This window comes from Lottia gigantea, assembly GCF_000327385.1.
Source record: "Lottia gigantea unplaced genomic scaffold LOTGIsca_4, whole genome shotgun sequence".
NCBI lineage: Eukaryota > Metazoa > Mollusca > Gastropoda > Lottiidae > Lottia > Lottia gigantea.
The window spans coordinates 568,318-586,690 of NW_008709379.1; the positions used below are offsets into that span (position 1 = coordinate 568,318).

Below are 18,373 nucleotides of genomic sequence, written 5' to 3' on the forward strand. Positions count from 1 at the left end.
ATTAGTATTATCATTTTCATTTTCATTTTCATAAATGGAACCCATCTTTAATTTTTGTTGTTTTTTTGCTGTTTGATAAAGCATTATATTTTTAACTTTTTATTTAGTTGCAGAGAAACTGGGTTCTAAGAAGACAGCTAAGAAAGACAATCTTCCCTCTACATCTAAACAAGGTATAACTTTTACCCAACTTTTTATGTATTATAGTGATATTATGAATAACAGCTTTTTAGCTTATAAGGAGATTGAATTCAATACACAATTCCAGTTGAACAAAAAAAACTTAATACAGAATTAGACAATTTAAAATGTAACAATTATCAATTATGGAAAGTTAGAGACAATGGATTGTATATGAAAGTATTAGTGAAATAAGATGTTATTTCAGATTCTAAGACTGATAGTAAGAAAAAGAAGGGAAATAAAGGAGGGAAGGGTGTCAAAAGATGTGAGTATTAACATGTTAATAAAGCATGCTATTTGACAAGAATTTTTATTAGTCTGAAGTCAAAACTTTATCATCCCTGCCTTTCATAACTATATTTGACTTACATTATATGAAATACACTTTTAAAAGGAACAGGAAATAAACATATTAAGAGTAGCATTGGATCAATGTGTCTTGTCTTTATCTTTCAGTAACCAAAAGAAAAAGAGTTGTAGAGAAAGTAAAAGGACCACCAAAAAAGAAAGGTAATGGTTGTTATCCTGTACAAAAAAAATTATAATACTTTTCTCTTGAATTTGATCAATCTGATAGACAGGATAATTGTAAACCTAAAAATAAAATATGGTTGTTTCTTTCTTCTGTTTTTCTAACGTAGTGAGTTATGATCAGTCTCAAACATTGTGTATTTTATTTCAGTGCGTAAAACATATTATGATGAAAGAGATTTTATAGCACTAGGTCTGATGACCAAAGAAAGAGTTGTGTGGACTTCTAAAGAAGATGGAATTGTAAGTTATATTTTGATATATTGTTTGTTTTATGTTTGTTATTTTGTCTAGGCAGGGAATGTATTATTTGGGTGTCGGGAGACCTTTTCCAGATTTACTGGTGGATAACAAGGGATGCGCGTTATATTCACAATTATATGGTTTGAGTTTTGTAATGTGTTATTGGCTGTATAGATTGATTAAGTTGATATATGTTATCAGACACTTGCAGTTACATTTTTACTGGTGGTTAAAAGGGATGCGCGTTATAGCTACAATTATATGGTATGTGTTTTGTTAAGTTGATGATTTTTATCAGGCACTTTCAGTTACATTGTAAATGACACAGAATGACTATTTTCTAGTTTCCTGATGTATGAATTTTTTGTAGTTATTACTTTGTAAAGTGGCCAGTTATTTGATGGGTGGTGACAGGAAAGGGTTAATAGTACCATGGACAGTGGTCAGAGATATACTTCATGAAAAATCAAAGGAGGTAAGTTACAGAAGAATGCATTTTAAACCTACAAAAGTTTTATAATTTCACAGAAAGTGACAGTATTTTGCTAAGGAATAAGTAAGAGATGTCTTCAGCTGTACATGATCTGTCCACTTGAAAAATTGCATAACTGTAAAATTATATCACAATTGTCCAAAATTTATTAATATATATATAAGTAATATATATTTCATAAATCGTGTATTTAAAACAATTTTCACCTGAAAAGTGAAATTAAAACTGGCCACCTTGTACATATTTAAACTCTTAAAAACAAGCAGCTACTCTAATTGCCACATAATGGCATGATAAATATCCCCGGTAGAGAGTCTGTTGACATGTCAACATTAATGTCATACACTTGGAGTCATTTTACTTGGAGTATGGGGTATATGACATTTTTTTTAACCCAGTGTATAAAAGGTTAATTCTATTTAATTCTATTATAGACATCGTATGATAAGAGTTCTAAAGCCTGTCAAAGAAGAGTAGCGTTTGCTATGAAAAATCCTGTCTCAAAAATGAATGTTTCATTGTTTTTATCACAGACTAAACAAGACAAGGTAAATATTTATCAGGAAACTCAAAAAATTGTCAGCATCTTCCTTGTTGTTGACATTGAACGTTACTGAGAACTGGGCATTGTATTATGTCTCATTTATCCAATAAGATGTGGGAGCCGCAGTGGCTCAGTGAGTTAGACGCTTGCTCACTAACATGAAGGTCCAGCGTTCAATCCTGGCATAGGTCGAGATAATACCTTCGGATTTTTCAACTCGGTTTCCCCCTGTCAGTGATGCAGGTACGAGGGGCTGACATGGAAAAAACGTCTAGTCGTTCGGATGGGACAATAAACCGAGGCCCCATGTGCTACAGGCTGTGCACGTTAAAGATCCCTCAACAGTTGGAAATCGGAAAAGAGCAGGTTAATGCCGCTGTCCTGGCAAAATTTCCCTCATTGCACCCTGCATGGCGTTGCCCACATGGTGCAGAAAAGTAAGACGTAAAACTCCATTCATTTCATTTCATTTCCAATAAGATGTGCTACACCTGAAGGTAGTTTCCAGTTGATTTAGGCTTATTTTAGGTTTTCCTGTCTCGTTGATTTATATAAGGATTTTAAATGCAGGTGAACATGATAGTCTCTTCAGACTGTAACTAAAAATGTATTCATCAACTGTCCATTAGTTCAAAAACATTGGCTCTTTATGAAATTTGAAAATTCTTATTATAGCAGTAGCAATATTAACCTTCATAATTTCTGGATATATTTATTATGATTATTTCAGGAGATTATGAAGAAGTATGGAATTGATAAGTCTCATCTGTCAGAAAACACACTAGTTCCACTGTTTAAAAATCTGGTTTTTGATTTGATTGAAAAATTCAAGTAAGCTTGTTTTATTACAGTTACTGCCCTTGAATAATGATAATTTTTTTTTTTTTTTTCTTGAAGTTATATCATAATATGAAATATATAATCTAGCCTTGAGCTAGAAACAATTATTGGTACCAGTTGATTTGGCAATATGTCGTTCCAAAAAAAAAGACTGACAAAAAATATTCAAGAAATATCAAAGCCAAGAGGTTTGCCTATTGAACAGGATCTTGAAGAAGTTTTTTTTTTGTAAAACAATGCTTTTTTTCCCCTACTTTTGTTTATTATCTGGGACTTGTGCTTACATGTATGTCAACTTATCTAGTTTATGAATTTTGTCCAGTGTTCTTTGAAAAACTTTTTGAACCATAACAATGTATATCTTAATCTTCTGTATTAAATTCTAGAGCCCACGAAGATTCTGATGTAACTGAATTCCCCTCCACTGTGGAAGATCTAAATACGAAATATGACTTGACAAAAATAACAAGTGAAGACAACTGGCACGATGATGAAGTCACAGATATCCAGTCTGATAAAGATATATGTTTTAATGTACTATATGATTTGATACATGTAAGTACTGGATCTTTTTTGTTTTTGGTTCTACTTAGAGATTTATTGTTCAAGTGAATATGGTTAGGCCATACAAAATAAATAGTCTGTTTTACAGCCCCAAAAGTGCCTTAATATTAAATGTACATTAGATTTGTGGAAATAAATAATAAATGCTTCGGTCGCTCCAATTTATTCCAGTTGAAAATCTAAAAAAGTGGTTATAAATAATGAATATTAAATTCGCCCTCTCACACTGATTTTTGAAAAAAAGGCCTGTAAAACAGACTATTTATTTTGTATGGCCTTAATGATAGTACCATCAGATTTTCAACATCAGTGGTGAGATTTGGTGCTTAAATGAAACAAAATTATGTGTTGCGTCCTACTTTTCTGCACCTGATGGAACAGTCACATTAGCCTTCTCTTTTTCAATTTCCAACTATCAAGGGATCCTTAACATGCACAGCATGTAGCACTGACAAGGAAAATAGAAGCAGGTTAGAGCTGCAAAAGTTGTCTGAAAAATATCACTCATTGTCCACTGTATGGTGTTGTATATCTTCATCAGCACCATTAAAATCCCAATATTTGTCTGCATCCACTATTTATGAGTTATTTGAAGTCTATTTTTTCTTTACTTTCTAGAGTTGTTTCCCATCTAACATATTATCTTTCAATTCTGAACAATTAACACTATTATAGATAAATTAGATAGATTAAATTCTATCAGCTGATAAACTGAAAACTCAGACCACGGTATCATATTAATTTTATATATTGTTTATTTTAGAGTTTTGTGGTAACATCTAAAGATAAACAAGGTAGAAGTCATGAAATGTATCGTATCTTCAATCAGTATCCTGATTTTTTATTAACAGAAGTTTTTACCAGGATGAAAGATGATGGTATTATTACTAAAATAAAGGTAACAATAGAACTTTCTCAATATCAGGGATTTAAGTCTGAAAACTTTGGTAAGAGTTATTTATAAATCATGAGCAGTGAGAGAAGAGCTGTTAATTTTGTTATATTGACATTAGCTATTATTTTGTCCATTGGACTGATGGGAATTCATGTGGCGTTTATATCACCATAAAGTAGGAGTAGTAATTTTAATCAATGATGTTGTTATTCATTGACGTCATTGTATGAAATACACGATCTCCAATGTAAACAATCATGTCGGTTGTCCCAAACGTAAAGAAATATGCCCTACTTAAATTCAGACTGAAGTCTTTGTATCAAAATTAGAACATCTTGAATACGTGAATATAAGTTAAGACGCACCAGACATGACTGACAGACCACCTCAAATGGCCTTTTTTTGACAAGGATCTGTCATCAATTATAGGTTGAACAAAAAGTTCAGCTTCAGTGCTGATTTTCAGTGGTTGGTTAAATTTTCAACATTTTGGTGTATGAACAAAGTAATCCAACTCACTGAATTTTTTCAGAAAGTAGTCAATCCGTTGATGTATGGAGTGAATCACCATCAACTTGCTCAAAGGTAAATATTTAACTTAACTTATTTAAGAAGAATAGGCTCAGGAGAGGGTAGCTGAGGTTAGCAATGTTCATATACCCTAGAGCAGTCGGAACATTTTTTCTTGTCCCTTACCCTACCTCAACACAGCCCCTTGAGAAACTCTGCCCTACCTCAACACAGCCCTTTGAGAAACCCTACCCTAGCTCAACACAGCCCTTTGAGAAACCATACCCTAGCTCAACACAGCCCTTTGAGAAACCCTACCCTAGCTTAACACAGCCCTGTGAGAAACCCTACCTTACCTCAACACAGTCCTGTGAGAAACCCTACCCTAGCTCAACACAGCCCTTTGAGAAACCCTTACCTCAACACAGCCCTGTAAGAAACCCTACCTTACCTCAACACAGCCCTGTAGGAAACCCTACCCTAGCTCAACACAGCCCTTTGAGAAACCCTACCCTAGCTCAACACAGCCCTTTGAGAAACTCTACCCTAGCTCAACACAGCCCTTTGAGAAACCCTACCTTAGCACAACACAGCCCTGTGAGAAACCCTACCCTAACCCAAACTCAGCCCTTTGAGAAACTCTACCCTAGCTCAACACAGCCCTTTGAGAAACCCTACCCTAGCTCAACACAGCCCTTAGAGAAACCATACCCTAGCTCAACACAGCCCTCTGAGAAACCCTACCTTTCCTCAACACAGCCCTGTGAGAAACCCTACCTTAGCTCAACACAGCCCTTTGAGAAACCCTGCCCTAGCTCAACACAGCCCTTTGAGAAACCCTACCCTAGCTCAACACAGCCCTTTGAGAAGCCCTACCCTAGCTCAACACAGCCCTCTGAGAAACCATACCCTAGCTCAACACAGCCCTTTGAGAAACCATACCCTAGCTCAACACAGCCCTGTGAGAAACCCTACCCTAGCTCAACACAGCCCTGTGAGAAACCCTAGTCTACCTCAACACAGCCCTTTGAGAAACCCTACCCTACCTCAACACAGCCCTGTGAGAAACCCTACCCTACCTCAACACAGCCCTGTGAGAAACCCTACCCTAGCTCAACACAGCCCTGTGAGAAACCCTACCCTACCTCAACACAGCCCTGTGAGAAACCCTACCCTAGCTCAACACAGCCCTGTGAGAAACCCTTCCCCACAGTGATTAAAAAGACTTTCTCAAAGCATTTTGCTTTTAACTCAGTTAATGGCTCTTTAAGTAAGTAACAGGTGTCTGTGGTGTTACTTAATGTCATTAAAGCTCTCTCAATTTACATCTACCTATTTTCATCTCTGCTTTTGCTTTTATGTCAAAACTATTACCATCCAACTTATTCTATAACTTGCACCAAAATAAGTAGATATCAACTTGACATCTGTTTATGAGAGTCCACATGGCTATTAGTATATTTATATGATATCTAATGTTTGTTTAGTTTGTATTTAATGTAGCAGTGCATTGCATTATTTTTCAGGTATAAATTTCGGTTTTTGAATCGTTTTCCTGACAATATGTTTAATGAATGTAATGAGTTTCTAGAGAGATTGTGGCAGAAGTATGTAGAGTCTGATGGTCTAGAAGGAATTGATGTTAAGATTATAGATGGTGGAGGAACCTGTGCTGCTATTTTATCATTGTCTAGTTTACAGAAGGTAAGAATGGAGGACAAACCTTACTCACTGTTTCCCACAAACCTGTTCAGAAATTACGATGTTTTATTTTTCAATTTGATTTGATTTGATTGCAAATCTTGATGTTTCGTTTTTTGTTATTTCTGGTTGCTATCACTTGTCAATCATGATCTACATATTCAACCAATCAAAGACTCTCAAAAGATGTTCACACTATATTCTGGAAAGGTTTTTGTGATATTCATTAAGAAAACATTGACTTGTTTTGTCACTCTACTTTTAACAGTGTTTTTGATTGCTTAGCATTTATTCTGACAAATTTTGATAATAAAAATCCTACCAAATATTTTTGAATAAAGAATATTATTTGATCCTGTATGGCATGTGGATTCACACAAAAAATAAAAAATATTTCATAACATGAAACATCTCGATCAACAATTTTAATTAGATCCTTTATTTTGAAATTGTTGGTGCTAAAGGCACATTTATTGTTGCTTAATTCATCAGTATCTGATATAACAAAAATATTGACCTTGAATGATTCTAAGTAAGTCTCCCTTTACTCTTCAACAATCTATACTGACACATAGCATACTTTTGTCTCTGTGAAATAACTAGTGTTATATTCTGACCTCTCTAAGGACTTGTTGTCAGAAACACTGTACCTTTATAATAGGTAATCTTCAATATTAGATCCTCTGATATGAAAGGTTTAAATATGAATGAATATGAAAATCTTGAGTTTCAAACTGTGTTCATCAAGTCCTTGTATTAGCTAATTCACGTGTATCAGAATTATATATTGCTCAATTTCTTGAAAATCAAAATATCATTGTCTTCTTGACAAAAAAAGAGGTTTTCTAAACTTTTTTTTTTAATTTTTTTTTTGCACAATTCTAATTTTTAGTGTTTATGACATATCTGCCCCGGAGGCCCGTAGTTATTATTAGCAGCTTTTGCAATAGTGAGTCATAATAAACTTAGTTTTAGTGGATCTAAGAACTACAGACTACAAATTTGAAAAAAAATTGGAATGGTGCAAATTGTTCCTATCAATATCCCTGATACTTATAAAAAATTTAGAAAACTGCCTTTACAATCCCTTACAATTCTGATAGGTATTTGTGAAGTTAAAGATGCCAAAAGAGATACTAGTACTAGATAGAGCAGGATGTAGTCTTCCAGTCAGTCGTGGTAGAATACAGAAAGCACTGACCGAGACTGATGATGAAGATGATGATGATGACGATGATGATTTGTTGGACACGGCCGAGTCACGGAAACTGACTAAAGGGAAGAAATTGAAAGCCAAGAAAAAAGAAGAAAATTTAGTACAACATATTATTGATATAGGTCATGCTGAGGATACAGATCATAGTGAAGATGATACCGAAGGTCAAAGGTCAAATGATCAGCAGGAAGGGTAAGGAGAACTACCTCATTGATTGTTGACTTCTAATATCTTGGAAAATTTTTGTGCATGTATTACTTCCTTCTGTTTTGATCCTTGTTCTTGTATAAGCAAAGCCAAGTTTCTCAAAATCTTGCTGCTATTGCACAAATAGATTGACCATCAGAGTTATTTTTCAGTCTTTGTTTTTGATTTGTAATTTTTTAACAGTGCAGAAATTGACTTTTTGACGTTAAAGTGTGCTTAAAAACATGGTTTCATTGCAGTAGTATTGGCACTGAAGAAATAGGAGAGTCTTCGAATACACAAACCAACGAAGTTGAACCTTCTGTTTCCATAATATCAGATGATATTGCACCAACCATGACAGATGTAGAATTTGAATTCAGGAAAAAAGTAGAAATGCCCGTCACGGACAAACAATTACCGAAAAGTCTTTCCAGAGCTCTGCTGGCTTTGGCACGCAACCAATCATTTCAGAAAATGCCAGATAAAAACTTTAATGTACAGGACAATATATTAATTCAGACATGTGACATTGAAGCCTTCTTGATGCCAACACCTCGACGATCTGGCAACAGTTCTTTTACAACCTCATCAGGCAACACAGCAATAAGCAGTCTCTTTCTAAGCCCAGAGACATTTCGTGAAATTTTGAAAAAGCAGCAGAAGTTGTATCCATTTGAATTGAACATAGATGAACAATGGGAACAGTTCAGTGAAAACTATGATGAAAGCTATGTGGAAGATTTAAAGTATATTTATGACTTTGTTCATACTCATGGTGTTTTAGGTGTTCCGCTGTTTGACCTGCAGGTAAGATTTATTATTATAGCACTATATACTTTTTATTTGGTTGGTAATTGAATTCTACTAATTCACCACACTTTCTAGTTACAAGCTACAAAGTGTTAATTCTACCTGCGTAAAAACAAAGATGGTGTCCGAGGGATCATGGGGCCCCTAAAAAATGTTGGATGAAAGTTTAGTTTGAATCATTTTTATGCAATAATGGTTGTTAAAATGAGGTCAAACTTGATTTGAGTTTCTACATATAGATTTGGTCAACTAACTTGATTACAATTTTTTGGGTTGTGCTATTGCAGACAGTTCCTTTTAAACTTAATCTAATTCTAAAATTGAGTTCATCACTTGATGAAATTTATAGATTAAGGCAATCATATTACCTATTTGACTGATATAAATTTTGATATATGATATTTCCCATAAGAATTAATAATAACCATAATTATTATTTATGCCTGTTATGAAATACTGTAATTATCAAAGATGGAAAAATAAATCAGTCTATCATTTCACAATTTATTATCACATTTTAGATCTTTATATCAAATTTTGTAATTTTAATGATTCTAGATTTTTGAGTATTCACATTTTCATTTCCCAAAAGAGTAAAGTTTACTGGTAATAATTTTCTACAAGTTATAATTCATAAGAAGAGGCTTTTAATCGACGATATTGACTAATTTATTGGACGTGTTTGTAAATGTTTACAACTAGGCCGGAAGAATAAAAATAAAAAAACGAAAGGTTATTAGTGAAATTTGTTTGTTTTTGACCAAGTTTTTAGCAAATGAAGTTTATAAAATGTTAATCAATATGACATAAAATTGATTATGGAAAATCCAAAATGATTTCACAATAGTTATACAAAACCATAGATTTGTGCTCAATAGGAAAAAAAATTCACACATTCACTTTTACTTTCACAAATACTGGAACATCAGAGACTGAGAAAAGATTGTTTATTAGAAGAATTATTTTGAAGCTAAGATAATGAAAATGTTAATAAAAAGATAATGTGATGTTGTTGGTATCATGATGTTATTTTATTGTATTGTTGTACACAGATTATCACTTTCTGCATGTTTCTTTAGCACCAGTAGTATTTTTGGTAAAGGAACATACACGATCAGAAATATATTATTGGTTAATTAACAGGCCACACTTTATGTAACTTGATTGTTTGTGTAACTTAATTTATGTAACTCTTGGATTTAAAGGGACAGGTGCGCCATTTTTGGGGGTTGATTTGAGTGTTGAATGTATGTAATAGTCTTCAGAAGTACCAGAATTGTAAGAAAATCGCAAAATTCCTTTAAAATACTTCTAACTAGGAATTTTAGTCACTTTTTTTATATATGTCTTTCTTCTCTATAGATCACAGAGTATCATGAGCCGTCATTTTAACATTCAAAAGCGGGTAATTCTGGACACCCATGGATTTGAAGGCTCAAATTTCAATGGTGAGCTGTGAATACTATTACTGATTGGCTTAGCTAAACCATTCAGTTTCTGAGACTTTAGTATGATTGGTCAAAAATAATGGTGCATCTGTCCCTTTAAGGTGGAAAAAATGCCTTTTCAGCCCCATGTGCTGTAGACTGCATGTTAAAGATCTCTTGACAATTTTTCTCATTGCACACTGCATCATGTTGTCACTCAGTCTTCTCTTAAAGCCTTAAAAGTATGTCGAAAATAGCGTTTATTTCTGATTTTAGATCAGGCAATATTATTGAGAAAACATCATTGTAATTTCATTATCAACAAGGGCTTCGTTCATTAACAGATATCATTATGTTGAAAATGAATGAAAAGAAGTTTAATGGGCTATTAATAATGGACTTTAGACCAGGCTAATTAATTTTCTTAATTAACTAATCCCATAGTGATGATAATCTGACGGTAAATTCTAAAAATAGCAGTGTTATAGGAGGTTATAGGATTCATAAGGTCTGACAATATGTTATTATTGAGTCTCTTGGCTTGCTGTATACAGTCTATTTTCAAATTCAGAAGGATGGTTTGTCTGTTAAATACAAATACAGAAAGTGATGTTTAATTCTCTTACCATGAAAACATGTAGGATTTACAATGTTTATAGCTGTGATAAATAAAAATGACTATTTTGATGAAAAAATTTAAAACATATTTTGAATTGATTAAAATGTTATTAACAATGTTATACAATATTCTTTGTAAGACATATAGAAGTAGGAAGGCAAACATAAATAACACAAGATATATGGATATACTACTTCTGAGTTTATTACATACTAATAGTATTAATAGTATTAACAATGTAAGACAATGCATAGACTTTGATTATCTCCCTATCTGTTGTCCAATCAAAACTCAAACTGATGATGATTATTTACTTTGAAAATTAAAAAAAAAAATTAAAACAAACTACTTTTTGAATTAAAAAATTCAGTTTTCCCCCACCCCCACGTGTACAACTATCTTGGAGCCACTGTTTATTAGGTGTATTTCATAAAAATAGAATTAGAGGTTTATAATGTTTAAGAGCTTAAGGATTAATAAAGGAAATGATAGGTCCTAATTAACATTGCCTGATTAATTAGACTACAGGGAAGGGGGATAATCTGCTTTAGTCTGAAATTTATGTTTTGAAATAAAAGAGTAAATCTGAATTATATCTAAATGATATTATCAACATGAATGTCAAGTCTACATGGTTCTTGGACATTAAAGGGAATGTTAAGAGGTTTTTCTGATTTTTTTTTATTTGGGACCCTGATTTGCTCTATTCCAAATTTCAGAGTTTTTGTAATTCCACTAAATATAAACCTTAGCATTCATAACATACCTATCTTATGGTTTGAATTACATTTCATTAAACTAAACGCTTGATGACAGAATGTTATACCTGTGTGAATACCTAAAAGGGGTGTACAAAGGTATTCTATGTGTACTGTGGACACTAAAAAAACATCAACATACACCACTATTTCACATAATAATAGTTCCAGTTCTGTATGTTTAAATTAAATCAGACTATCTCTTTAAATCTTTGTTTTCTGTTAAGTATCGTGTATATGATAAAATATGATATTTAAGAATATAAAATATAAAATTCGATGTTGTCGGGTCTCTGTAATCTCTGTAAAAGCTTTCTAAAAGCTTTATGGACTGAGAGTATGTTTTTTTTCCTTCCAAGATAATAGGAATTATTAAAGAACTAATTTTGAGATAAAAGATTACTTGCAAAGCTCTTAGATGTGGCGCCAAAATTTTTTTATTCAAATTATCCAATGATTATGATTATATTAAAGGAATTAAAAGTGTATTTTGTATTGAAACATTATTTTTGTCTTTGTTCACTTGTCTGATTTTTCAATGTAAAAAGTTAAGTTCAGTAAAAGAATGGCATGAAATAATGCGTGGCTTTTAAGTACAATTTGTCAATGAAGATGCTGTTAGATCAATCATTAAGTTATTAGCCATCTGATAATATGTCCACAGTTGTGGCTAATTCTCAAATAGACGAGATACGATGTCTGTTGAGGTGTACAGTGTGGGATTGTCGAAACAGTAAATGAATACATAGAGTTTGCAACACCATTTTCTACTGCCATTTTTCTAATGTATGGATAATTCTGCACCAATCACTGCACCAGACACCGTATCTTGATTTGTTTATGTTCTCACCGTCAATACCGGTATGTGATATCATGGTTATCATCAACATGCCTTTCAGACATGACCAATGCTACAGTTATCTGATTTTGATCAAATATGAAATAGTGTTTCTGATAAATGACTTATAATAGTATATATATTTCTATTTCCCATGTTCATCTGTCTTTCATATTTTTGTAGCCTTTACAGCTAGACTGTGCTAGACATCAACATGTGCTCAGTGGACAGTTGAAATAGAGGAGACAGCTCAGTTTTGATGAAAAGTTCATTAGCTGCTACCAATGTTTCGCAAAAATATTATTTTGGATTTCCGGTTTCATTTTGCATTTTGGATTGTTAGTACTTAGTTAATTTATTGTTGCTAAATTCTGTATTTTGTTTCAGGAAAAGATGTCGAAAATGGTGAATTATAAGAATAAATTACAGACATTGGTAGAAGCGAATTCCGTGAGTAGAAATTTTATATTTATCCTTATATCACACACATGACCACCACAGCTTTATATACAGTCATCACTGTTATTATAAATGATATGTATACCATAGACACTAACTAAACACTTTATCATTTATAGAAACTAGCAGTTACATTTTGAAGGCTGAACTTCACATGAAATTTGCATTAATCCGTTTTTATGCAATCACTAAAAATATGTTTATGAAAAAATTTTGATATCAGCTTGAATACTTAAACTGTAGTCACTTCTACTGGTACATTTTAATATTATTGCCAATGAGACAGAAGTCAAATTCTTATTCTTAAAAGAGCTTTTGATATATTTTATTGAGTCCTTCAGTCGGTGAAGCAGATATAAGTCAACTATATATCGAAAGTACAAACACCATACATTGTGATATTGTCACATGTGGTATCTTAGATTAATCCCACATTAAATCATATAACATAGAATTTAACTTGGCAGAACTGTCATGAAGGTGACACTATAAGTAACAGATATACTAGTACTACACCAGCTGATACTGGACCTTAACAAATATGATAATAAACTAATTATTTTATATGGCTCAAAATTAGGTCTATGACACCAAAATGACATGACCCTGTCTAACATTCAGCCCATGGGGACAAACAGAGACTCTTTATTTTACATGGCTCAGAATTAGGTCCATTACACAAAAGTGACATGGTCCTGTGGGTACATACATATAAACATATTATAATAACGAAAAAAAATCAAAATAACTATAAAAACATGAGATCTGCACTGAAATTATTTACCACTGTGTATGATCTGATAATATCATCTGTAAAAAGAAGGTAACAACTTTAAAATCTGAGATAATAGACAGCTTATCATCTAGGACAATGTAGTAACCCAACAGAAACATTAGTACAGATCTGCTGTTTAAATTGGAATTATTTACCATGGTAGATCATCAGACAGTAAAAAGATGGTTTAAAGACATCTGTTAAGATATGATTATTAATAAATGACAGGAATATTTATTATGAAACATCTAAAAACCTGATAGTACTTCTAGTTGGAGGAGTCCGCTATTATAGAACTTTTATTTTCCATTTTGCCATACTTTGGACGAGATTTTGATTAACGGAATTGTCTTGCTTGTACAGATTTTTATTATGAAACCTATAATTCATACAAAATTCAGCCATGTGACACAGTTGTATATATGTATTGAAGAAGTAAGACGTATATAAAGAGTTATTATGTATAATTTAGTCTGTTTTCAATGACTGTATAATCAGAGATAAATAGACAGGATGTCTTCCTGTTTTGATACAAACCGTAATTATATCTGAGAGACAAAATATCATTTGAAATAAAAGTTTAATTATAGTTATAATATTAAAACTGAGACATGTAGATTAGATATTAAAGAGCATACTTTGTTTGTCTCATCTTACAAGGTTCATAAAGACAGATAGTCCAAAACATTTGCCTCTATTCCAGCCTCTGATAGATATTTTAATAGATATCAACTTGATATCAGTTGCTTTCAGTTTCGTTTAAAAAAAACTTTGATGGAACTGCAGGGAGATTATGATGGTAAGACTGAAGGATAAAGATATCCATCTTTGGGAATATATCTGGGTTTGGTGGATCCTTCAGAGGTGTGGAATATCCCCGCAAAACAGGGCCTAGTTTTTGTGTCTCTACACCAGCCGACAACTTTCAAAATAGCTATCAGAGGCTGGAATAAAGGCAGCTGTTTTAGTCTCTAAGACAAACTGTGCGGTTTCCAGTTGGAAATTAGAAAAGAGTGGGCTAATCTGTGATGTTCGTAAAGTAAATTAGGTTTATACCACTCATTTATATTGCGCAGATTTTCTATTGTCTACAATCTAAACATTCAATCATAAAAATCTTATCCTGGTAATTGTTTTGTTTTAAGTGGGTATAATATCAACTAATTTTGATTTCCAACTATTATGAAGACATTATTATCTGTACATTTAAATAATTGAAATGGAATTTGAACCATTTTATCTATTGCAGAGGATGGCAGTAATGAAAAATTCACAGACATGCAATTTCTTCATCCGATTATTTCTTTTCACAAACTTGATTACACATTTTTGAAATAGCTCAACTAACTCATTAAGATGCACGCAAATCATTTTATTTTCTAATTCAAAGTCTGGAAAAGCGATTGTTCTAGACTTAGCTGCGTGTTTTGGTGGCGTTTTTTTTTTTCACAGACTGATCTTGTTTTTAAAAAGGAAAGGTAAGTAAAATACACTTAATTGTATGGTATACTACTCCTGGGTTTTATAACACTCAATGTTTCGACAATCTAGATTGTCATAATCAGGTAATAATTTTCACCTTATGATGACATTGAAAACTTGCTCTCTCTGCAAGTATATCGTGGGTGACCGCTTGAAACCTCGTATATGCCATATTTGGTCATTTTGACTTTTTGGTACCGCTCGAAAGCTCGCAAAAGCGCTGATCTTGTGATCAAATCCTCGTATTCTTAGCTTGATTGTAAATAACTCAAAAAGCGCTTAATAAATAACACGTATTTAAACAGTCAGATTTAAAACCTCGTAAAATATATTATTATACGAGGTTCAATGTTCCTTTTCTGCAGATGAAAATGAAAAACCTCGTATACTGTATTATTATACGTTTTTGGTTCAATAGGCCGGAGTTATCGAATTGTTATAAGAGGTTTATATTTTCAAGAATGGAAACCATGTATAACGGTAAAAAAAATAATAAAAAGATTTTAACAAAATACGCGTACAAGTAGTTTTTTGCGTTTTTCGCGAAAAGTAATTCCGCGTCATATATCGTTATACGAGGTTTCAAGCGGTCATCCACGATATCTTGCTTTGTCATTCATTTCTATCTTCAATGATCCAGACTTGATTAGATCAGAGATTTGAAAGATTACTTGTTTCAAACAATGATAGATCATAACCTAATAAAATGAGTCTATGAAAATTCTTATCTAACTAATTTAATTGAAATGATATTTTCACTTCATTTAAACCTAGTGATGTAGAAATATTTTTAATGTTTTTATTTTCAAGTTGATTTGTTTGATTTCATGGTGAAGAGATATCTCTGATGTGATGTTTGTATTATATTATCTGGTTATTAACAGGTCTAGCCTATGACAGTTCACTGAAATCACTCTTGACACAGATATAATCTATAATCCTTTTTGCCATTTTCGTGGGCTGATTTGTGACTTGAATATGTAGTCTCCAGAACTACTGGAACTAAGAACTGTAGAAAAATCACATAACGCTTCAAATATACCTCAAACAAATCATTTTTACTCTAAAAAATGGATAATTTTGGATACACATGGCTGAGAAAGTTAAATTTCGACAGAGAGCTCTGAAGACTATAACCAATCAGATAAGCTGAACACTTCCAGTTTCTGAGACCAAGGTATGATTGACCACTGAAAGTGGCGAATCTTTCCCTTTAATGCTAAGTCCACGGCTAATTTTTTTTTTTTAATTTGACACCGACAGAGTTTTTTTTTGTCAATGGAGAAGTACTAGTAGAGGTTTTAGGGTTTATTTCAGTCAATAATGTCCCAAATTACCACAAATTAAAAAATGAATTTCTGAATGCTCTGAGGGACATTTTAGCTACCACAATAGATTTTTGACTATTTCAGACGAGAAGTCTCTTTTGAAATGTGACAACACTAAATGTTAAGACTTGTAGATCAGGTTGTGTCTATTTAAGGTAAAGTAATTATTTCAAGTGATGTTACTCTATAATTACTTATTAATAGATTTAATACCGTCTGATTCAATGTTAAAATTAGAATCTAAATTTATCAGAGGACATTTATAGATTGCAGTACAAATCAAATTCCAACATAAATGCTTCTGTTTCACAAGAATTCTATGACATTTGAAATATGTGAACTTCTATTATATTTGGAGCTGGGTGGTTCAACCAGTTTCATATGTCATCTAGACTAAGAATCCCAGGTGAAACTCATGCATTGGTCTAGATAATACTTTTTTTAACACTGTTGATCTATCATACGTTAGTGATGAGGGTTGAAGGGACTGATTGTCTAGCCTAGGCTAGAAATGTTAAGGACTTCTTGACAGTTCAAAATTAGGACAAGGCTATAGTCATGAAAACTTTTCTCTCATTGCATACTACATGATGTTGACCGTCTTGGTGATAAACTGATGCAGAAGAGTGTTGGAAAGGAAGTGAGGCTGAAAACCATTCTTCTAGGGGGTAATGAATGAATATTGATTGGTATTGGATTGTTTTTATCTGGGGAGATAGTGGTTTTGACAGATACATTTTTGTAATATTTTCCTACTTCTGATCTTCTAACAGGCTTAAAAATCAGTGTCAACTTTCAGTAACAAATCCCATCTTTCTGTCCCTTCTTACCAGTATTTTTATTGTGAAGAGCTCTTCTCTAATGGAGTTAACTTAAGTCTAATTGACAAGGTTGATACCAGATCTGAATTTCTTGCTGAATGACCAATATTGATTTTGATTGGAAGAAAATATATGAAATTACTTTAATTAGTACATCATAACAAAGTTTTGTAGAAAACTGCCCCTGATTGTCTGAATACAGAGTGTAAGAAACTTCAATTTCACCAGTTATTGGTAAAAAATGATTGTAGTATAACAAGCCTCCATTTATTTGAATTGATTTATAATGTATAGATTGCAGAAAAGTTCCATTTTCTCCAGTTATTGGTCCAAACGACTCTACTCTTACAGGCTTCAGTAGCTTGAATTGATCTAATCCTTTTGTGTAATATTAGTTTTCATTATTTTTTAAAAAAGGAAACAGAATCACTGTAAGATGTAATTGGTTTCCTAATTGACAATCAAACAGAGCAGTATCAACAGTTGTGATGGGTCTCATAAATGATTCTGTGTTGTACCGGCACTTCCGTTTTATTGTATCTCCAAATAACTTTTCATAATAAGATGTATTATATTCTTAAAACATTGTATTGAACATTCCCTTTGATCGTTTTGTTATATAAACTAGTGGGCGGCAGGTAGCTATGGTATAACCAGATAGCAGTTTAAACAATTCTTCATAATAAAATTTATTAGAAGATTGAAACAATAACAGCAGCTAAAGGGAAAGAAAGGCAGAAAGAATACAGTATCCAACTGTGAAAAGATAAAGGCCTTGGTTGATTAATTGTTTTACTCATTGACTTTTGCCCTTTAACAAGCTTAGAAATCAACATATTCAGTGCCGTTAATGAATACTGTCGTTTCGTGCTTCTTAACAGTATTTTTATTGTGAAGAACTCTCCTCAGATAGAATCAAATTAAGTCTAATTGACAGGACCGAAACAAAAACAAGTCTAATTCGATCGTCTTCATTTCTAATCAGGATTCAAGTCATTAAGAAAAACTTGCTTAGTTCAATGTCAGGTCAAAATTTGAATTTCTGGTTAAACATGGCACTCAGGAAAAGTACAAGATTTTATTTTTAGAATAAAACATATAACCATCAAGACTGTTATACAGATGTCAGTGATTGTATCATGATATT

General features: G+C 32.6%; 2 protein-coding genes across 2 annotated transcripts; both read left to right on the plus strand.

Moving 5' to 3' along the window:
* Positions 1–5,235: 5,235 nt before the first annotated feature.
* LOTGIDRAFT_83036 (hypothetical protein) lies at positions 5,236–6,013 on the plus strand (the record flags this gene model as incomplete). Its single annotated transcript, XM_009059571.1, has 2 exons — positions 5,236–5,400; positions 5,504–6,013. Coding segments are annotated over 2 exons (675 nt in total), but the record flags the coding sequence as incomplete, so codon positions are not given.
* Positions 6,014–7,625: 1,612 nt separating this feature from the next.
* Positions 7,626–13,356, plus strand: LOTGIDRAFT_153587 (hypothetical protein; the record flags this gene model as incomplete). Its single annotated transcript, XM_009059615.1, has 4 exons — positions 7,626–7,912; positions 8,167–8,716; positions 12,749–12,811; positions 13,273–13,356. The coding sequence occupies 4 exons, from the start codon at positions 7,626–7,628 to the stop codon at positions 13,354–13,356; spliced, it is 984 nt and encodes a 327-aa protein (XP_009057863.1).
* Between the last annotated feature and the right edge of the window lie 5,017 nt (positions 13,357–18,373).